The 22,778-nt window shown below is 33.7% G+C and overlaps 3 protein-coding genes and 1 pseudogene across 4 annotated transcripts; 3 read left to right on the forward strand and 1 right to left on the reverse strand.

Annotated features, from left to right (window-relative positions):
• Positions 1–1,387: 1,387 nt before the first annotated feature.
• On the reverse strand, positions 1,388–8,393 carry LOC123905643. 2 transcript variants are annotated; one of them, XM_045955325.1, is made up of 14 exons: positions 8,077–8,393; positions 7,876–7,960; positions 7,581–7,691; positions 7,016–7,113; positions 6,827–6,922; positions 6,555–6,691; positions 6,373–6,445; positions 6,238–6,283; positions 6,024–6,133; positions 5,653–5,760; positions 5,500–5,559; positions 4,525–4,586; positions 3,611–3,923; positions 1,388–2,558 (listed from the first exon to the last, which is right to left on the reverse strand). In XM_045955325.1, the coding sequence occupies exons 1-14, from the start codon at positions 8,137–8,139 to the stop codon at positions 1,677–1,679; spliced, it is 2,244 nt and encodes a 747-aa protein (XP_045811281.1). In that variant the 5' UTR covers positions 8,140–8,393; the 3' UTR covers positions 1,388–1,676. The 2 variants fall into 2 exon arrangements, with proteins under 2 accessions (XP_045811281.1, XP_045811282.1); XM_045955326.1 differs by lacking the exon at positions 6,827–6,922.
• On the forward strand, positions 8,149–10,523 carry LOC123904228 (annotated as a pseudogene).
• Positions 10,524–11,070: 547 nt separating this feature from the next.
• LOC123904229 (ATP-dependent DNA helicase PIF1-like) lies at positions 11,071–11,421 on the forward strand. Its single transcript, XM_045953916.1, has one exon. The coding sequence runs from the start codon at positions 11,071–11,073 to the stop codon at positions 11,419–11,421; it is 351 nt and encodes a 116-aa protein (XP_045809872.1).
• A 3,312-nt stretch (positions 11,422–14,733) lies between these two features.
• LOC123905645 (ubiquitin domain-containing protein DSK2b-like) lies at positions 14,734–20,909 on the forward strand. Its single transcript, XM_045955327.1, has 9 exons — positions 14,734–15,295; positions 16,111–16,848; positions 17,022–17,236; positions 17,309–17,419; positions 18,068–18,126; positions 18,749–18,777; positions 19,853–19,936; positions 20,048–20,199; positions 20,567–20,909. The coding sequence occupies exons 1-8, from the start codon at positions 15,064–15,066 to the stop codon at positions 20,194–20,196; spliced, it is 1,617 nt and encodes a 538-aa protein (XP_045811283.1). The 5' UTR covers positions 14,734–15,063; the 3' UTR covers positions 20,197–20,199; positions 20,567–20,909.
• Positions 20,910–22,778: the final 1,869 nt, after the last annotated feature.

Genomic DNA, 22,778 nt, shown 5'->3' on the forward strand with positions numbered 1-22,778 from the left:
CAACTCAGGTGTGGTCTGAAAGTGTGCGAGAGGAGCGGTCCTACATAAACCCAAATTTTAAATAGGACCAATAAATATATAGATATATACATGTTTGGATTGATAAATACATGTATAACTACTTTTGTTATACTTTTATTGTAACTTTAATTTTGTGTAAATTTTTTAATATTAATATAATCTTTAACTTTTTTTCTGTAATATTTTTTTTTGCAAGTATTTTATTTTATTTGAGGTTGTAATAAAACAATTATAATAATGATGACTAATTTCTTGTATTTTTTTTATTATCATGATATTGATACGAATTTTTCACCCGCTGTTATAGCGATGACTAATCTCTATCGGGGAATCTGTGGGGCACACAAGGTGAGTTCTGTCTTCCTAATCAAATTTTCTGCATACACATGAGTCAAGAACCGAACCCCTAACCACATGCTTAAGGAGACCAAGATCCTTTCCACTTGAACCAATTTATTTTTTAGAATTTCTTGCACATATTTTATATTGAAGGTTATATACATTTGATAATCAATATATACATATACATTTATATGACTTATTATATGACTTATATAAAAAGAATATAGCACCAAATTGATAATTTGCACTCTGCATCCAAATATTGATCCTTCAAAAAAAAAAAAAAAAAAATCCAAATATTGACAACCTAATCCAATCATATATGATATATCATGTTTATATCCTATCCTATATATTTTATTATGAACGGACCCCAAGATTAAATAGAGTAACTCAAATGTGCTCCCATGCATGCATGCTTCGAATCTCATCTCTGATGCGCTCTACCGCACTATAGACTCATGCGCTCTACCGCACTAGAAAATCCTCTTTCTTTTTATGGTTTCATTTTTTTCTTTCCCTTTTTCATTTGTCGGAGAAAAATTCATGTGTATGTGAACGCATAATAAAATAATGTACTCCCTTTTTTCTTTGATACAAAAAATAAAATAAAATACAACGTGTGCTTCGTTTTGTAAGCGGCATTTCTGCTTCCTCATGAATGGGGAATGGATTCTCTCAAGTGTAATTTACACTTGAGAAAATAAAGTGTGGTTTGTTACCATTGATCAAGAGAGAGAAACATATAAAAATTTAGAGAAAATGAATTTAGGTGGTGTTAGATTACACTTTATTCTCTCATGTGTAAATCACGCTTAAGAGAATTCATTCCCCTCATGAATGATATACAAAGATTGGCATACTACGATGGAACTACTTGGTTACAGAGTTTGACGGCTTTGATTTCACATCTCACCAACAAAATAGTTTTGTTTGCAAGTTTATATGGGCAAATTAGTTTAAGCTCAACTTTCTTTTGTGCTAATGAATGATACATTCAAAAAACACTTGAAAGTCATTATATAAAAAACGCTTGAATACTAAGCATTAAATTTGACTTAGAAAGTCACCATTTTGTAGTATTCTTTCTTTCTTTCTTCCAATGATGTCAAAAACTCAATATTCTCCAGGAGTGTCTGTCTCAACAAAATAACAAGCATAGGAACAAACCATAGGAGAAAATAATGCTTGGTTTTAGACCACACAAATACATTTCTATTCAAAACCACAGCAAGAACATTTTCTGCTTCATCTTACAACAAAGGAAGACAATATATATGTTCCATCTTTCTAAACTATGCCGGAGGAATATATTATCTTCTGCGTTTCTTGGATAAATTGAATAAACTGGAGAGTGGAGACAAACTTTTCTTACTTTTTGGTGGTTGTTGTCTTCCGTTATCATTGACGACTTTGTCAACTGACTCATCTGAATTGAATAAACTGGAGAGTGGAGACAAACTTTTCTTACTTTTTTGTGGTTGTTGCCTTCCGTTATCATCGACAGCTCTGTCAACTGACTTATCTGTTGCTACACCCACTTTTTTGTTGTGGCTATTGGCGATCACCTGATATTTCTTAGACGCTGTAGATTGTGATGACACACAATGCTTATTCGTCTTCAGGTGCCTAGCATGTTCTGTAGAACTTTTATTAGCACTGGCAATTTTCTTCTTATCGTTCATCAACTGTTTTGAATGACTGCTTTTATTATTTGGCATAGAGTTCTTCATAGATAGATCAACCTCCTGGCGCAACTTATCTGGCTTTTGGTGCTCTTCATTGGTTTCCTTGTAACTAGGAAATTCGTCCAAGCCCGTTTTCTGCTCTGCAATGCATGTATTCTCAGCCAATTTCTGTTTTTTGAGTTTTTCTTGCCTATGCTCTAAATTTGGTGTTGGTAAAACCTTTATTTTATCTTTCCTTGCCGCCAATTGGTCAAAATCCTTGGTGCCCTCAGTCTTAAGATGACATTTTTCAGCCTCAGAACCATCCCTGTCTCCAACGATTCCACTCCGCATAGTTTCAAGAACAATTTTGCCCAAAACAAATCTATTCTCTGAACTATGGCCACTCCCAAGCATGTTATAATTTATCTTTTCACTTTTTCTATCACTCTTGTAAAATTTAATATCATCAACCAACACTTCAAAAATTTCAGATACGGCTTTCTCTGTTTTCTTTGATACAAATACCTGAAAGCCACAAAGTTCTCAGTTGGATTGGAACCTTATGAAAACACAGTAACACACCACAAATGATTTACAGATGGGCAAAAGATGACTTAACTGAGCATAAATGGACAAAATTATAAACAGGTAGTATATGATTATAGGGAGGAAAGGACAGTATCCCAGTACAGATAGGCAAAATCATTTACTATATCATTCCAATTTCCAATCAGCCAGCTAATAGTCCTACTCGTAATGACCATTAACCTAGTGAGTTCATTGTGTACTTGCAAAAAGGAGTTTGTTCAGTTTTATTTAAGTGGAGCCATGTGGTTAAAACTCAATACAAACTCATTGTGTACTTTTCCATTTGTGTTCTTGTTGGGATGCTACAAGCATCGGTGGAGGCAAGTGTTATAATTTTGAGATGAATATTTTGGGCACCACAAAGCCTTATTATTCAGCTATTGCATTTAGGGGGTTTTTAAATAACACAAACCACTATTTTAGGCAAATGCGGGGAAAATAACTATTATATTGTAGATTCGTTTAATTGCCCTGGAACTCACGATTCTATGCGAGTATATATGAGTTTACATAAGTTTACATAGAAATAATTATTTGAGTTAACTTGATTTTGATATCTAGTTGTAAACTCACATATTACGAGTTTGAAAACTATGGTTAAATGAAACCAATAAAAATTGGAATGATATAGTACTGTGTGCATTTACCAGGTTATATAAGATTGAGAGCAAGGCAGTTATCTGACATTTATTTAGTAACATCATATTCCTTTGAATAAGTGTACTCATCTTTTATGTTTGGCCATTGGAGTATAATTTTCTTTATTGTTTCTATACAAGACAACACATTATTTTCAAAGCTCAAACTCTTGATAGTTACCGACGTCTAACCAGAAACAAGTATCACACAACCCTAACTGTGGCATGTTTGAAGAACATCCCAATCAATTAGAACATAACTTAATCATGCTGAAACTATTGTGCGGTCAATCAACCACACAATTTTCAAACCTTAGCTAAATAAATATATACCAAAATAGAATTAATTACCATGTGAGAGCGCGGAACAGATGGGTATCTAGACTGAGATTGAGAAAGACAGTCATTATTAGCCAGCGCATGGATGGAGTCAATAGCCAAAGATGCCAATTTAGTGACTGCTTCTGATATTTCTTCGTCTGATTTGCCTATACTGGACGTCTTTATTTCAGGTGCAAAATTAACACACATTTTTGCATGTTCATTTGCAAACTTAATGCCTTTTTCCCACTCTCCATGATATAGAACAGAAGCAAATACCCAGACCACAAGAGCATCTTGAGGGTTGTTTACTAATGCCAGGTGAAATGCTAGCAATCCAATCCTGCATCACATAAAAATATAGAATGATGTCTCAAACACTGAGGGAACACAAATTCAAAAACAACAAATCTGGACCTTTTGTTTTACGAGGGAAAAGAGCATACAACCATAAACCACCCTAAACTCTTGAACTTTCACTTTGTTCCAATTAATCCTTACATTCCAACTATTGTTACACTAGACTCTTTTGTTCAATGTTCATTGTTAGTAATTTGACCCCAAGTTAACAGAATGATGTGTTATCACATTAGTAGGGATTTACAAATTAACTGGGACAGACTGAATATTAAGGTGTTTATTTGCCAAAGACATAGTTTAGTGTGATTGTCTGCTCATTTCCAAATGAATTAGAACATACACTTATAACTAAAATTAAGCTATCTGTTATAATCATCCTTGTTGGAAACCCTAGTTGCCTTTATTGCGACCACCTTGAGCTTCCTTCATTCAGCATCCAACGCCGCCATTGTGTTGGACATCAGTTCAAATCCTACCTTTGATGTTACGATCTCGTTGGTGGGCAATATTTTTGTACGCACTCTTTGTGCTTTGAGGCATGACTTGACCCTAATAAACCTCTATTAAAAAAAAATGTCACTCACCATAGAGTGCAATCAGAAGGTCGATCGCATCCAACCAAATTATCCAGATGGAAGAATAATTTCTGCATAAAAGACAGAACCATAAGAAGAACTCAGAACATTTTGATACGAAAAGTATAGTTGTTAATTGTTATAATTGTGACTAAAGCAACCCTTGTTTGAGTAGGTGGAAATGAGAAGGCACAAAAAATATATTTTGACACATTGAAGTCCTCATACATTGCCATTTTCTCATTTTCATTTAAACTTTATATGTCCAACTACATGTCAATTTTCCTCTTATTCATACAAGCATAGCCTAAAAATATGCATGAACCTCTTTACTCTTTAGTAACCGTTAAATGCTTCGGAAAAGTAGTAACAAACAAACAATTGTTTACCATCTCCTTATAATTTGGAGTTTATAAGTGGAATTTCAGTTACATATGTAGGAAAATAAGATTTGCTGAATGAAATTCACTGATCAAATAATTATAATTATATTTTGAATGACAACAGACAATTCATTATTTTTTGCAATATTTTCTTAATGTAATTGCGCACTATAGACCTATAGTGAAGTGGTTTAATGTAGTGGCTGTCATGCCACTTTAGTAACCGCTAAATGCTTCGGAAAAGTGTTATGTTAGGGATATTTTAGGTATTCCCTTCTTCTGATGTACGGATATAGACATTGAACTTCAATGTTTTGTTATGCAGTGTATTATTTCATGAATGTTGAGTATTATTTAAAATTTTCAGCATTTATATTTATATTTTATAATGTAGTGTTAATTCTTTAATGTGCATAAAACAATCATAATAGTGATTATCCTGTTATACTAAGCATTCAAATAGTGATCTAGTTAATAGTGAACTATCAACTTATAGTAGCACATTCCTTCAGCTTCTAATGACTTTTTAGCATTTGCATTCATCGAATCATATAACATCATAAAAAGTTCATTGTACAATTATTTTACAAATCTAACTCACCATCAACATATTGGAAGCCTGACCATCTTCTTTAGTAGCCTGTTCGTCAAGATATGCTGCCTAAAATCAACTAATAAGTAAAAAATTGTGTGGGGATGAAAAGCATATTATTAAATTAGAAGACTAAAAAGTCAGCAACTCAAATCCACTTACATGCACCGGAAGCAAAAATTGTAGCAATTTGAATTTCCAGAGTAAGCGGAGAGACGGCTCAGCAGCTCCATAAGACAACATATAGTTCAATTCAATCATTACTCTATCCTGAAATATATAAAGAACAGCAGCAAGATGAGTAACTAATTTGATATCCAAAAGAAAACACTATGAGCATGTTGTAAATAAACAACCTTCTTGTTGTCAATAACAAGTATACTGAAGTGCAAATAAAATAAAAAGAGGCATTTCTACACAGCCCTTGGACAACAAATACAAGGAGAAGCAATACCAATAAAACTAAAAGATAATAAAAAAATTCTTGTTCCAAGTTCAGGCAGCATATCATCATAAAATTCCAAATAGGGTACCTTGTTCAAATCCTTAACTAGGGAAGAACATGTCCAGATTGCATCCTCAGTCTCCCTGGATAATGATAAACCTAGACGAGCTGCAATTCTGAAGCCACGCAAAATTCTCCCTGTAGAGAGATTTCATAAGCAACTTCATTTTCATAGCGGATGCTTATCAATATGGTCAGAGTTCCTAATTTCAAAATGCTGATTAGAGTATGATACTACCTACCAGGATCATCTTTGAAGGACAGCTGAGCAGGGGTCACAGTTTCTAGCTGAATCCATATGACCAAGCATAATATATATCAGCATACTGTCAATCTTGAAGGCAAAATATTCATTAACAAATCAAATAAAGAATTACCTTTAAAGACCTCAAATCAGCAATTCCATTGGCATAATCATATATTTTATTGGCAAATGGATCGTAAAATAAACTGCGTTCAGAATCAGAAATGGATTAACATGACAGTCAGGGATGAAAGTAAATCGCGAAGATAAAAACTGATACTTTGAAGGTGGGGAGAGACAAAAGCTTAACAACACCTATTAATCGTGAAGTCCCTACGCAAGGTACTTTTGTAGAGAAATTGGTCTTCTTTATTACTGCATTTGGGCAGCAGAGAGTGTAAAACTTTTCTCATCCCTTTGGTAGTTTGTGATTCTGTCTCAAAACTGGTTACCTGATCCAATATTAATTAATTTATTTATTGAAATTACATCAAATCAAAGAAGAGCACAAATCACACATATAATTTGTAGTTTAAAGTTTAAACATAAGGATAGAGATGATCTTGTATAACTCTTCATGAACAAACCTCTACTATCGAACCTTTTATATGAACCAGGCATACAGGAAAACGTCGCCCAACAACGTCAGCACGACGACCTGAACGACGAAACTGCTTCCTCGCCTTTCAGATATAGTATAGAAGAAAAATGTTGTTTTAAAACTCACTAAAAAAAAGGTGCATCTAATTGATAATTCGAATGATTGTCACAAAAACCTGCATAAGCTTTGCTGTGGTGACCACGTCAAAATCTTTTGGAGTTCTATTCAATATTAGATCTCTCACACACCCACCTACTAAGTAGGACTTAAACCCTGCAACTCACAGAAGGTACAAGAATCCTGTTATCCAAAAAGAAAATTGGAGTTTTGACAAAACAGAGAACAATGAATAATATGTTATAACATAATTTCGCTTAAAAAAAATGTTATAACAGAATTTTCTTAAAAATAAAAGGAAATGAACAAATCCAGATATAGTAGAATTGCATTTTGAGATATAAATATGAAATAATTCCAAGAGCAGCTGAATCGTGCTCTTTCATTTCCCTAGTTCAGCTAAGTTCAACCAAAGGATAATAAATTGGTTACAGAGGATACAACCGCATCTATTTATTAGTCCAACACTAAGAAAATTTTCAGAATCATGGTACAAGCACTAAACTTTCAAGGAAAACAACGATCGGGGAACAGAAGTAGTAGTTGGAGTAGGGTGATATTATACGAGCCTGCACATAAACTCCCTTAACTAAGGATATCATGAAGTATAAGAAGAATCTTACCATTGTCCTGAAGCTTCTTCAGGACATACTGAGACGGTTGTGAAATCATAGAACCAGTAATACCAAGCTTCCTTGCATCGAAAGTCTTGCATTTTTTAACGTTGATTCTGTCTGTCAAATAAACCAAAAGTTCAATTCAATCAAATCTCAAACTGAGTTATGTATGTAACCAAAACCCTAAACATGAAATTTTACTTGAGTAACCATTTCCCCTAAATATATCAATGATTAAAATTACATGTGTGTTTATGTACATTATGCTTGTTAACAGTAAAATTGGCTCAATAAGAATCACCTCGATAAAGCAACGAATCAGAATCTTCTGATTCTGAAGAGGAATGATATTGCACTGGTCCTTTGGTTGAAGATGAGCAGAAACACTGGAAGGAATAATTCAAAGGGAGTAAAAAATATGAACATGCGCAAGGTGTTTGATAAAATGTGTGAACGAAATTAAGAGAAGAGAGAGTAGTGTAAGTAAGTAAGTAAGTGTTACCCGTGAGTTGTTGACGAGGGTTTTGAAATGATGAAGTACTCGGCGCTTGTTGGTTGTGAGCATTGTTGAAACATGAAACGAAAGGAAAGAAACCACTTCAGAGTCAGGGAAGGTTAACTAACTAGGCGGCATCACCTTTGTTCGTTTCGAGCGCACACTTCACTCGCCGTCATTCACAACAAACACTTTCGTTTCGTGGGTGTTTGTTTGGTAAACATTTTCATAGAAAAATATTATATAAAAAATTAACCAATTTTCCAACAATTTATGATTAAAATAAAATATTTTTCTTGACCAAAAAAAAAAAGAAGTAAAATATTTTAAATATTTGATAGTTATGGTTCATTGACTATTTAAAAAATATTTAATGTGTGTGTAAATCTCTAGTTAACACTTAGGGTCTGTTTGGTAAAAATAAGCTATAAGCTAGCTGATAGCTGATAAGCTAGCTGATAGCTGAAAAACTAGCTTATAGCTGATAGCTGAAAAGCTAGCTTTATTGAAGTTAAAGTGTTTGGTAAAATTAGCTTTTAAAATGGTTATTAAATATAAAATTACATAATTGATAGTGGGTAGTTTATTTTTTAGAGTGGGTAGTTATTAAATTAAAGGGTAAAAATGGAATAAAGTGTAAAAAGCTATAAGCTCAAATGCTACTTGAAATAGCATCTGAAAAAAAGCTATAAGCTAGTACAAAAAGCTTGTTACCAAACACCTCTAATTTTTTAAAACAAGCTTATAAGCTCATATAATAAGCTATAAGCTAGCTTATTTGTGTTACCAAACAGAGCCTTAGCAATATAGATGACAAAATATAAAAACTACCGGAGAGATAGTTACAATAATACTTAGAAATACTCTGTGAATATAAAATGATACTAACAAATAATATTTTCTAAATAGTACACCTAATATATACTAACAATGTTTTTAATGTCTAACAGTTTTTAACTCACTTATAAAGTTGTTTTTAGTTCGATGTGTTAAATCCACTACAATGTTGCTCCTATGAAAGTCCCGATGGAGGATATATCATAGGTCCATAGTCCAATTTTACTTGTTGGGGGAGCAAAAGTGTGGTTCCTAGTGAGATCACAAATGTAGTGAAGTCTCGCACTCGAAGCTTGCGGTGCACTACATTTACTTGCTGATGATCGTGAATTTTTGGATGCTATTGATGAACTTTCTATGCTTACATCTGGGTGGCATCTTAGGAATTTCTTTGCGCTTCTATTATTAGGATCATCTATGGGCGATCCTTTAAATGTTTTTGAAAAGAAGTGAGAAATTTGGCAGATGGTATTTATATGCGAAACGACGGGCTCTCTGTAATCCAGGTTAGTATCTTAATACCTATTCATATATTGATTTTAACTTAATTTTATTAAAATAATTTTGATATTGGAAAATATATGCCAATTGTTTTATCGTTTTTTTAATGTAGATTTAATCATCTCTTCAGAAGAGCTGAAAATGTTATGTTTAATTGAAATAGATAAAGTTCTTATAGCAGATGGAAAGTGCTCGGATGATTATGAATGTTTGCCTAAGATACACACTCATCATTTGATATATGTGACAATATCTTCATTGCCAATGAATTGTCATATGATTGTGATTTAATGTTTCTGAAACATGAGGAATTGTTTAAGAGTTTGAACAAAGAATAATTATTGGCATATAATCAAATAGTTGATGCTGTCACAAATAATTTGGGTCGTATGTTTTTTGTCGATGGGTTTGGGGGATCTAGGAAAACATTTTTGTGGAATGCACTTTCATTTCAGTTTAGATCAGAGGGTAAAATTGTTTTAAATGTAGCATCGAGTGGTATTGCTGCCTTACTTCTTCCAGGTGGAAGAACTGCACATTCACAATTTGGAGTGTTGTTAGTTTTAATTGAAGAGTCGTGTTGTATGCTTGACAAAAAGGGAAAGAAGGCTTAGCTTTTAGGAATGACAAGTTTAATTATTTGGGGGATGAAGCTCCAATGATTAATAGACTTGGTTTTGAATCTTTTGAGAGATTGATGCGTGATGTAATGAACAAAGTTGTGGAGGGTTCTTCGAACCTTCCATTTGGTGGAAAAATCATTGTTTTAGGTGGTGATTTTAGGCAAATTCTTCCTGTAGTACCAAAGGGTGGAAGAGTTGATTTTGTGGCATCGATGTACAGTGTTGAAATTATCGCAAAATACGAGGTTACAGTTTTCTAACGACATGGAACAAAATAAAGCTTTGTCTGACTTTGGTAAATGAATTTTAGACACTGGTGATGGTAAATTAGGTAAATCTGACGATGGTGAAGCTATCATTGAAATACTAGAAGACATTCATATGAAAAGAATAAAGTTTTATGCTCAGGCACTTGATTAGATGCTTTAACACAACTTGGAACTACCGTGTTTGTCTTTCACTATTTGTTGTTCGCCCATTAGAAGCAACAGTAGTAGTAGTCTTTCGGCCATTTTGTAGCAGCATGGTGTGACTTTGTTTCCTTTGCTGTCTTTTGAGAGCAAGCTTGTGTGCATTGATGGTAAGGATTTGAAGCATTTGCCCAATTTTTTTAGGGTATTTTTTTTTAATTTTGGGGGTTTTGATTTTTGTTTTTAGAATAAGATTGAGGTGAAATTAACATATATTTATGATATTTGGAGATATATTTAGATAGACATTTTTTTTATTCAAAGAAAATGATGAAGATTCAAAAGGAAGATGAAGATTCAAGAAAAATGATGAATGTGTTCATCATTTTTCCAGATTTTTTTATTTTCAATAAAAAAAATATATTTTAAAAAATAAACTTATCTGATGTGGCTTGTCACATTAGTATTGTTTTCAATAAAAAAATGAACAAAATGACTTAGATGTGTGTTTTATAAGAGATAAAGGAGCAAAATGTTATTAAAAAAAAAAGATCAAAGTGTTACAAAAAATTAAGATAAATGACCTACAATGTAATTCTGCATTTTTAAATCATATTAAATGTTCTGGTATGCCAAATCACAGATTGAAGTTTAAGTTAGGTGTTCCTGTCATTGTGCTTCGAAATTTAGATATTTCTATTGGTCTTTGCAATGATACTCGATTAATAGTTACAAAATTGGGTGCAACTTTTATTGGTGCGGAGGTTGTAAACGGGCCACATAATGGGGAAAAAGTATCTATACATCGGATGACTTTAGAGCCACCTTCTAGTGCATGCATCATTTTTCAGAGACGTCAATTTCCTCTTTGTGTATGTTTTGCAATGACTATCAATAAAAGTCAAGGACAAACTTTGTCAAATGTTGGTGTTTATTTACCTATACCAGTTAGGGTTGGAACAGGTCAGGCCAGGCCTTGATAGGCTTGAGTCTGGCCTACGATTTTTCTTCGGGCCTGAGCCTGGCATACGGCCTATCAAATGTTACTTATTTTAGCCTGGCCTGAGCCTTTTTAAAGTCTGACCTGGTCTTCTAGCCTATTTAAAAATTTGCGTTACATAAATGTCTCTATATAGTCTTTTTAAATAGGCTAAACAAGCCTTAAAAACCTATTTCACATTTAAATTTTTATAATTTCTTCAACATTAAGAAAATACTAATAAAATGATTAGCACAATAATTAAAAGTTAATAAAATAACAAATATGATTAAATAATAATAATATATTTTCTCTTTGGCAAAAAAAAAAATATAAATAATAATATTACATAAATAAAAATAATTAAATATAAACAGGCCGGTCTATCGGGCTTTGTAGACTTTTTTAGAAGCATGAGTCTGTCCTATTTATGTAAACAGACTTTTTTCAAAGCCTAAGCCTGACATTTTTAATAAACAGGCCAGACCATACTTACACAGGCCAGGCCGAAGGCGCCTGTAGGCCGCCTGGCCTATTCCCAACCCTAATACTACTCATGGGCAGTTATATGTTGCGGTTTCTCGGGTCAAAACTAGAGAATGTCTCAAAATTCTAGCTCTTGATGATTCCGATGCTTCATCGACTTCAATGACCAACATTGTATATCAAGAAGTTTTTCAAAAAAATTGATTTTGGTTATGAAAGTAAGTACAAGGTAAATTCATTATTTTTTTCATTACTTTTTTTAAGTTGTTGTTATTATTTTATTATAAATTATATTTTGTGTTCTTGATTTTTTTTCTTTGTAATTATCGTGCAATAAAGTAATTTTTTAAGATTATGAAAACTTTATTTGACTCATTTGTTGGGTTTTTTTTATGTCATATAGTTTTAGTTAATCAGAGAACAATATCATTTTTTAGGGGGATTCCATTGCAGAGGGAGTGGTGGTGATCTAAGTCATTAGAACAACACATTTTTATATTGGGAAATGATTGATGTCGCGTTATATAGCAATGCTCTTTTATATTTTTTATTTTCTTAATTTCAAATCAAGGGTCCATGTTCCACTCCACCATAAATTTATGGGAGAGAATCCTTTCTCATCATTTTTAAACTATTAGTTTATGTCACATAGTTTTTTTTGTATGATTTTTGTTCTTTTATTTGTTTCATCACTTCTTATATTTTAACATTACATCTTTTATTTCTTTAAGTTACATTCTAACTTGGTTGGTTTAATCAGCTAGGTATTGTCTCAACCGTTCTTTTAAAAAATGTTATGTATTGTTCTTTAAGTTAAACATGATTAGATAGATTTGATGGATATCTTTCATTTCATTTACAGCTCATTTTTGTCTAAACCATTTAGATGAATACTTCTTTTTTTATCAAAACTACAATGCTATCATTTAATGTTTGTAGACTTTTCCATAACTTAACACTTCTTTGGTAATATTTTTTGTTTGTCTTATTCAATTGCAATCAATCTTTTCTTATCTTGGTTTTGGCTAGAAGCTTTGGTCAACTACAAGAAACAAAACTGCACAAATATGTTAGACAATGTATCCTGATTCCCTAATTTCTTTTTAATTTATTTATGTTTGATTTCATTTTTTCTTTTTGTTTTTTTCATTGCTAAACTATAAAAGGGCATATATTTCCTTTTGTCTTCCATTGTGTGAGTCATCTTTTAGTTCTTTCCCTACAATATTAAACACAATGTATATTTATAGTAAATATCTTGAAATCACTCCCATGACTTCCTTCACTACTGTATATCTAAGCAATCAGATACCATTAATTTCATGCTAAACAATGATTTCCGAAATTATATAATACTTGAAGGATTTGTTAATATTTTTGGATTTTAATTGGAACTGTACCATAGTTTTTTTTTATATTTAATTTATTCTGTTTCCACCATTGTTACATGTTTTTGGTGAAATTGATCCATCTTTTGCCAGGGAGTATGGCGCTAACTTGCTTGAAACTTGGAGTTTTATTGATTATATGGACAAAATGCATGTTGTGACCTATACCAAGAGTTCTATTCGTCCCATTCTTACTAATGGTTGGAGAGAAATGAAAGATGTTTTTGGTTTTGGAACCAACATGGAAGTTGAATTTATTTATTATGGCAATAGTGTTTTTGGTCTCATGTGCAGCAAAACTCTGGAATGTTTTTGTCAGATTCCAATGTATCATAGTCGGTTTATCAAGGTTGGTTTTACACTTGAATTCTACGTTGATATAACTATGGATAACATTGCCAAACATTTCTTGGTACGTGACTATATCATTTGAATTGTTCATTTTCAAACCTTTCTTAGTATAGATTGTTAGGTATGTTTATAGGTATTAAACAAGTGAGAAAGTTTGGACTATAAGTAAATAGACATTAACAAGGAGATATTTACTGAAAAACTAAAGATCTTCAATTTCAACTAACAACACGTGATATATTCTTTACGAAATGTTTTAAGCACAACACAATCATACACCTGACACGTTATACAATACGTCAGTGTATCTTTTTCCTATCTTTAATTTATAGATCTCAAATTGCGTGCAAGCAATTGAGTTTTATGTATATCTATTGTGTATACTATATACGGTGCTAAATTTGTGTTCCTATAACATGTCTCAATTCTTTAACTATTTGGTAGAAGATTCGATCCTGGCCAACATATCCAAAAAAAAAAAGATCTAAGTAAGCTTATGTTCGTCACCAAGTTGCTTATGCAAACAATCAATTATCAATCTCCCAAACCCACTTGGTCGAGTGGTGTTAGCTTGGGTCTTGAAGTATGTTCCTCTCAATGTCTCAAATTCAATTCCATCTTGCGTCAATTTTCGTGGGCTAGTCCATACAGAGAAAAAAAAATACTCTGACTTTAAATGAGACCCCCACAAGTAGGCAGTGAGATTTGTCTCATTAAATTAGTCGGTCCTATGACTAAATACCGAGTTAAAAAAAAAACAAATCAATCTCCCATTCAGCAGCCTTGCCACCGGTCACCACTGTTACTTATTCATCACTTCTTTCATAATTATTTTCAACAAAAAAAAAAACATATTTCCAACTTTCAACCAATCAAATATTTATTATATTATATATACATCATTTATCATTTTTTATATTAAAAATTAAAAATATTAATAGATCCTGGTCCCAGAAACAATTAAAAATAGTAAAAACCAACCTAAACCACACGCGCTTTAGAAAGAACGTGCCGTGTTCGATAAGAGAGACACATGCAATGTTTAGTCACGCGCTAGTTAAGCACGTGGATCTATATTTCCCAATAAAAGCCCAACATCAATTCTTTCCCTGCGTAGTTGGGTTTCTCTATCTTTTTTTCTTACCTTTTTTTTTTTCAGTTTAAAATTATTTTTAATTTTTTTTATTTCACAAACACAACGCTCGTGCAATTCATTTCTTAATTATTTTTTTCGTCAATATTTCTCAGTTTATCTCTCAAAAAAATTCCCAGTTTCCATTTCTTTCTAAATTCGCACGATTCCAATTTCGTTTTCAATCGTTCTAGGGTTAGGGTTTCGATCCATTTCATCTCCGATTCGATCCACGTAACCGATTCACAACTGCCAGTACCTTTATTTCCCTCCCACCGACGACGCCATGGGAGGTGACGCAACCGCTGATACTTCGACGGAGCAACAATCCACCGACGGAGTTAAGATCAACATTCGTTGTTCCAATGGTTCCAAATTTTCCGTTCAAATTAGCCTCGATTCCACCGTTAGTTCCTTCAAGGATGTTGTTGCTCAGAACTGTGATATCCCTGCTGATCAACAGCGTTTGATTTATAAGGGTCGGATCCTTAAGGATGATCAAACTCTTCAAAGCTATGGTATAAACCCGATCTTATGATGATTTCTATATTTATTCGTTGATAATTAAGTTTGAATTGTTGTTAAGTGTGGTTCAACGTTTTTTGATTTGAGTTTTGTTTGTGCTGTTTAATTTTTATTATTATTATTATTATGTAATAATTGATAAAACAAAGATATGTTTATGTGTTTTTTAATTTTATTTATCGGATTGCTTTTGTTTTTGATGCTATGATTTTATCATTTATATGCTCTTTGGTTTCTTATGAGTATTAAATTTATCTCATTTATTTAAGAGTGTAAGATAACCCCTTTATTTGCATTTGTATGGTTTAACAATAACCTAAGATTAATTTGTTGATAATCCACGGAAGGTGGGTAATTTTTTCTAAGCACTATATGTATGTATATTTTGCTGTAGAGTTTATTTTTGGTCCGTAGACGAAACGATAAACACCACGTGAAACTCACACACACAAATGCCAGGTCCTGGGTTACAACCTGGGAAACCACATATTTCCGGCCTAACAATTTTGGTATTTTACCATTTGAGACACCACATATTTCCGGCCTAACAATTTTGGTATTTTACCATTTGAGACACCACATATTTCCAGCCTAACAATTTTGCATTTTACATTTGAGCTTAGGACTTACGGATGGCTGTGGAGGGTATTTATTGAATTCTTAGAGTGAAAATACAAATGGAAATTGGAAATTAAAATCATTGTTAATACTGTCAGAAATAGATTTATTCATATGGAAAATCTTTGGTGGGTCAGAAAGTATTTGTTGAATGAGTGAATATAAATTTCTTTTGTATTTTGATTTATAGGTTTGGAGGCAGATCACACTGTCCATTTGGTTCGTGGCTTTACGCCTGCAAATACAACTGCTGGGACTAATACCGGTGGGGCCAATACCACAACTAATGCTAGAGGTGCTGGTGCTAATGAGGGTGGGGGATTAGGAGGACCTGGACTTGGAGCTTCGTTGTTTCCAGGTCTAGGTGGTATCAATGGGATGGGAGGAGGAGGTGGCCTCAATAGTTTATTTGGAGCGGGACCTCCAGATCTTGAACAACCATTTATGTCAAATCCTAATTTAGTGAGAGAAATTATGAACTCACCTGCCATGCAAAATTTATTAAATAATCCCGAGATAGTGCGCAATCTTCTAATGAGTAACCCACAGATGCAAGAGCTCATGGATAGAAACCCTGAGTTGGCACACATACTTAATGATCCAAGCACACTTCGCCAGACACTTGAGGCTACAAGGAACCCCGAGATCATGCGTGAAATGATGAGGAATACAGACAGAGCTATGAGCAATATTGAATCTTCTCCCGAGGGATTCAACATGCTGAGGCGCATGTATGAAAATGTTCAAGAACCATTTTTAAATGCCACCACAATGGCTGGTAACACAGGAAATGAGAGCGCCAGAGGTTTGGGGACTCAAGGTGGGCAAACGAGGAATCAATCAACCAATCCCTCAACTACTAGTGCTGAAGCAACTTCCCCTGTACCCAATACTAACCCACTTCCTAATCCTTGGTCATCTGCTCCAAGTAAGCACTCATTACCAGATTTTCTACACATAATCAAGTAACATAATGCTCCCCTTTTGTTGCATTTTGAAGTTTTTTGTTATTTCAATTTATTTGTTATGTTCTAAAGCTTTTAGCTATATTTCTGAGCGGCTTGTGACTAGAATTGGGCTAATGCATGCTGAGTATTTTAGCTGGAGGTGCCCAACCTAATGTTAGGAGGTCAACAACTACTGGTGCGGATGCTCGGCAGCAGACGCCCACTGGCTTAGGCGGGCTTGGTATGCCAGACCTCGAAGGCATGTTGGGTGGTATGCCAGATGCTGGTTCATTGTCCCAATTAATGCAAAATCCAGCTATCTCACAAATGATGCAAAGTATCCTTTCCAATCCTCAAACAATGAATCAGGTATTTACCCAATGTGCCTATAAGTTGTGCATGTTTTTGAACTGATCTCTCTAACGGCGTTGTTTATTTTAGATTCTTGGTACGAATACTGATCAGCGTGGGATGCCTGATCTAAATTCAATGAGAGAAGTGATGCAAAACCCAGAGTTTCTTCGCATGTTTTCCTCACCTGAGACAATGCAGGTACACAGATTTAGAATACTCTTGTCTGTTGATGAATTTGAGCATTGCTCTCTCAATCAATATTTGAGTACATAACTATTGATTGTGTTAATAAGTTTGTGGTCCAATGCTGACGCATTTAGTCATATCTTTATTTTGGAAGAACAGTGATTTTTAATTTTAATGTTTCTACAACTATTTTCATTTTTCCTGTCCTGTGACAAATTTTGAGTAATAAGTTTTCAGCATTAATAAAATAATGATTAATGAGAATCAGAGTCAGACCTGATCGGACTGCGAGCTCCCTTGATCATGTAATTGGAAAATGGCCTCCTAGCTGAGCATTTGGGATTTATTTTACTCTGACAATTCGTGATTTTGACAGTTGTCTTAGAAAATTTGATACTAGTGAATGTGATCCATAGCAGCTATAGCGTCAGAAAATTTTAATCAACTGCTATTGTTCCGATGATTTAATACGAAGTGCTGTTAAATAGTAGCTATCGCAATGCTAGAGCGCTGGCAAGCAGAATTTGAACAAAATGCTTTTTTTTTTCCGTGATCTTCAATTGACAATACTGATGTGATCGAATATGAGAAGGAGTTAGTGTTGTTTTGTACCTAGATAAACTAAATAAATTAACTTTTGTGTACTATCAACTATTGCAGCAACTCTTGTCTATGCAGCAAGCTCTTATGACTCAGCTTGGTCAGCAGCAATCAACACAGTAAGTAATGGAGCAATCCTGACATTCCTAATCATTAATTTTTGATAGCTTGATTTATACTTATACTTTAATGTTCAATTGTATCGATACAATGAGTTCCTTTTTGGTTATAGCTTTTCTGGAAGTATTCATTGTTGTAGTTTGTTTCCTTTTGATGATCATGATTGTCAGATGCTATGCATAAAAAGCAATATTTTTGGATTTTGTGCAGTAAAAATCCTTGAAAGAGCGTGTTCTATTATTTGTCTAAGAAAAGCTATACAATTGGGGTCTGGGTTGACATTAATTATCACACTATAAGCACATATTTAAATATGCTTACACATCCAATAGGAGTATGGCTCACCAAAATGGCCTTTTTCTGATGACATTTGCATGAGTTGGGTTTGAACCTTGGGTTATTTACTTCAGATCCTGCTATAAATCCTTTTTGAGCATGTAATTTGGATTGGGGTAATCCTGTCACCCTAAACTTTCCTTAATCCCACCTCAATGCATACAAATTTAATGGAAGTTTACCGTGTGACTGAATAAGAATTGAAGTTTGAATTTGATGCCCCTTTTTGTTCACTGTTTGCTACTGGCTCGATCATCTAATATGATGATATGTTTTGTTGTGCAGGGAACCAGGTCAAACAGGTGGAGGCAATGGTATGCAAGACAATTCTGCATTCTTTTGTGGTTTCTGTTTATAGTACTATACTCTGTTGTTCTGTTTGGAATATTTCAGCACTGTTTTGCATTATCACTTCAAATTGCATGACCATCTATTAAGATCTCCAATCCAAACTTGAAATTTTGTCAATTATAATGTTTCGGATTAGTTGATCATTTAATAATGTGTTCATGTGTCCTCTACATGTTCTCTGCATCTATTTGTTGAAAATTTGTCTTCTCAGGTTTTCCCTAAGATCTTAGCTAAGTCTTTATTCGGTGGATAATAAATCACGTAGGTTGATCGTGGTGTTTTTATGTGGCCCTTGAGGTAGGTAGAGAAGTGCCTTATATTCTTACTAACAAAGTTTAAGCTGCTCAAAACTGAATCCTTAGTACCCATTTATAAATGTAAAACCATTTACATGGCCAACCATATGGCATGGCCAATAAAGCCAGACTAAGGCCTCAATTTTTAGTTCATGTTAAAATGTTATACATGTAGAGATTGCCCAAGTATAAAGTGGATTTTTTGTCCTTCATAAAATAGACCCTTCATCTCCTCTTCTACTATTGTAGTTAGATGATATATTTGTAAGGTGGTCTAAGTATGACAGCAAGTATTTTCTTTCTACAATATATGCTCCTCATATGACTTAATCTCCTAAACATAGGCCTGCCATCTTTTTCTATGGTTTACTTTCATGGGTTATGGGTTCCAACACTGGTAGGGTCGTGGACTGGTCCCACCTCTATTTCTTTTAAGCCCCTGCCCCCACCCGCCATTCCTGTTGGTGGTGCCATGGATGTCATTATAATGGCAACCACCATAGCCCGCCACACCATAGCTGGCATCGCATATATATGGTGGTGTATCACCAATGATGTTTTTTTTTTCAACACCAGTATTGAGCCAGCCTTGATTTTGAAGGTCCCATGCATCTATATAATAGCAATGATGGAGGAGATTTAAGGTGGCAGCTGTATGATGCAATTGCCATTTGATTGCACATGAAATTTTTTTATGAACATTTTGGTAATTGCTATAATTTGTTTCTGTTACTGGGACCAGTGAACAACTTGGGGTTGGAGATGTTATCGAGCATGTTTGGTGGACTTGGAGCTGGTAGCCTAGCTGTTCCAAACAGATCAAATGGTTAGGATTGCTATTGTTTTACAATTTTCTATGTGCGTTTTATACTGCATTATTGATGTCTCTTACTATGCTAAATAATTTTTAAACTGTCTCTCTTTGATGTCTTTCCAGAGCCACCAGAGCAATTGTATGCTACCCAACTTTCCCAACTTCAAGAGATGGGATTCTTTGACACACAAGAGAACATAAGGGCTCTTATTGCTACATCAGGAAATGTTCATGCAGCAGTTGAGCGGCTTTTGGGAAACACCGGACAGTAGCAGGTAAAATTGGCTGATTCCCTTTCATGAAGGTTCTGTGGATTTAGTTTGTTCCCTTCAAACTCGTTCAAGCGCCTTGTTTGGTATTTAGATATCTTCCAAATTATAATGGTTGGAATTGGGACTCCAAACTAACCGGTGATATAGGTTATACGTTGGGCTGAATCTGTGATTACGACTTATCCTCTTTCCAAGTACTGATGACATGTTTTCTTCATGTACATATGTTAATAATAGTTTTAGACACCCGGCAGGAGAGCTTGAATGTTTTCAACTTAATTATTTTTAATACCGTTCATGTATTATTAATATCTTTTTTGGTTATTCATTTATTAATACTTCAATAACTTCGTAGTTACTGATTTGGCAGGTGGGAAGGGACACAAGACTAGCAATTTAAAATCCCAAATGCTAAAATCTGGTGTGAGATATATTCAGTTTAGTTTCGATTTTCGTCATCAGAATTATATGTTCAAACAAATCTATTGATTTTTTTTACATCTAGAATTTATTACATCCAACACTCCAAGTAACAATCATACATTTGAACTACAAGAAAAAAAAATACAAGGGGGCCTTTTGTACCATATTGTGTATTTTTAACTTTGCCTGTTTGCAAGGACTGGCCTCAAGATGATACACTCAAAAGAAGGGGTTCATGTTGGAAGATGAACATAATTATAATTGTTATATAATAATAATTATTATTATAAGGCCGTTTTTGTTCTCTTTTGTGAATGCCTAATGACAAGATTTTAACCACACTCAAGTGACCAGTGAATCTTTTTCAATGTATGAAATTCTTTCAAATTTATTCTTTCTAAATAGGGCATAGGCCAACAATGTTTTGGTACCTAAATATTTGGGAAACATTTTTCAAAGTAAAGGAAATGTCTAACACGAGCTCCTCAAAGATTAATGCTTATTAGCCATTAGCATATAACTTCAAAGAATGCTTTCACCGTTGATTTGAGAAAGTTGATATATATTTTCTTGCTATGTCATTCTTTTTTTTATATAAAAGTTTTATATGATAAGCGCATTCATTTTTTTTTTACCATGTTATTGATACAAATGTTTTCACTGTTTCGAAATGCATTTTTTATTTATAGAATAATAAGTGGATATGTTTTAATCATATTGGAGAAGATGAATGGATTGATTTGTATTTACAAGATGATATGAAAAGAATGGTTTACTTTTTATGGTGATGAAGAATTGGATCTTGAATTGGAAAAATATTTTGTGGTTGAAGATGGAGACTTGGATTTAATCTGAGAAGGGCCGTTAATATTTATTTTGGAGACTTGGTTGAAGATGGAGACTTGGATTTAACTAAGGAGACTTGGATCTTGAACTAGAATTGTTTTGATATATACCGGAACAAGTCAAAGTTACACACATACCGGAACATTGGATAATATTTTTATGTACCATAATAGTTTTGTAGGGTAAAGATAAATGATACAAGGGATAAAATAGGAATATTGAATAGTTTGTTGGGGGTAAAGGGATAAATGTAGGGGTAGAAAAAAAAAGTTCCGATACACAACCTCCAAGCCCGAGGCTGCTTGGTTGAAGGGTGAGATGCTTAAGAAACGAAAAAGTATCTTTTGGGAGGCTTAAGTTATGGTGCATAAGCCTTGCTTATGCACACCATGCATAAATATCTCAGATTGCTTAGCGCGCCCTCCAGTTTGCTTATCGCACCCCCAAATTGCTTATCGCACCCCCCAAATTGCTTTGCGTGCCCCCCAAATTGCTAAGCACGCCCCCCAAATTGCTAAGCACGCCCCCAACATAAATAACACACAAAACCATTCCACAAGCAGAATGGTTTTGGATTACATCCCTCTAAAACTATTCGACAGTAAAAATGATTTTGGTATTATAAGTACATCTAATGTGAAACCATTCCACAACAAAAATGGTTTTGGGGGGCGCGCAAGAAAATTTGGGGGGGTGCGTGAGAAAAAAATCAGGGGCGCGCAGAAAATCTGGGGGTGCACTAAGTATATGGGGGGCGCTAAGCAATTTGGGGGGTGCGTTAAGCAATTTTCATTGTTTATGCAAGTTGCATAAGGAAAAAGCTTATGCACAATAACCACTCCCTGACACATGTAAGCAATAAAACAGAATACTTTAGTAGTAATATATCGATTTTTCTTATCTTTTAAAAAATAATGTGTTAGAAAATATTCAGTTGAATGTCACGTAAGTAAGCTCTCTAGTTAAATGACACTTAAGCAATTTCTATGAGAATACACGAGAGAACTCGTGGGAATCTATCTATGTATATAATAATAATAGAGATAGAGATTTGCATATACGTACAACAAATTTCTCATATTAAGTTGAATTTTAAAATATAGGCAGGTTTAATTTTGTACAATAGAATAATTTTTTTTATTTAATAATTCATATTTTTCATTGAATATTAAGTTTTTTTTACTAAACATTGAATATTAAGTTAAAATAATATAATGTTACACTAACCATGACATTGAGGCCAAGTGATTAATAAGATCTCTTAAGACGAATTATTGGAAAGAACCCAAATTGGATTCCCAGTTGAAACAGGT

The sequence above is a fragment of the Trifolium pratense genome, linkage group LG2 (genome assembly GCF_020283565.1).
Source record: "Trifolium pratense cultivar HEN17-A07 linkage group LG2, ARS_RC_1.1, whole genome shotgun sequence".
Lineage (NCBI taxonomy): Eukaryota > Viridiplantae > Streptophyta > Magnoliopsida > Fabales > Fabaceae > Trifolium > Trifolium pratense.

What these genes read in the sequence shown, in the direction of transcription:
- LOC123904229 (XM_045953916.1), top strand. Translation starts at nt 11,071, where the DNA reads ATGCCAAATCACAGATTGAAGTTTAAGTTAGGTGTTCCTGTCATTGTG.
- LOC123905645 (XM_045955327.1), top strand. Translation starts at nt 15,064, where the DNA reads ATGGGAGGTGACGCAACCGCTGATACTTCGACGGAGCAACAATCCACC. An exon ending in TCAAACAGGTGGAGGCAATG is followed by an intron (nt 18,778 to 19,852) that starts GTATGCAAGACA and finishes TACTGGGACCAG; the next exon opens with TGAACAACTTGGGGTTGGAG. An exon ending in TGTTCCAAACAGATCAAATG is followed by an intron (nt 19,937 to 20,047) that starts GTTAGGATTGCT and finishes ATGTCTTTCCAG; the next exon opens with AGCCACCAGAGCAATTGTAT.
- LOC123905643 (XM_045955325.1), bottom strand. Translation starts at nt 8,139, where the DNA reads ATGCTCACAACCAACAAGCGCCGAGTACTTCATCATTTCAAAACCCTC. An exon ending in CCCTCGTCAACAACTCACGG is followed by an intron (nt 7,961 to 8,076) that starts GTAACACTTACT and finishes TATTCCTTCCAG; the next exon opens with TGTTTCTGCTCATCTTCAAC. An exon ending in GTCCTTCAAAGATGATCCTG is followed by an intron (nt 6,134 to 6,237) that starts GTAGGTAGTATC and finishes ATCTCTCTACAG; the next exon opens with GGAGAATTTTGCGTGGCTTC.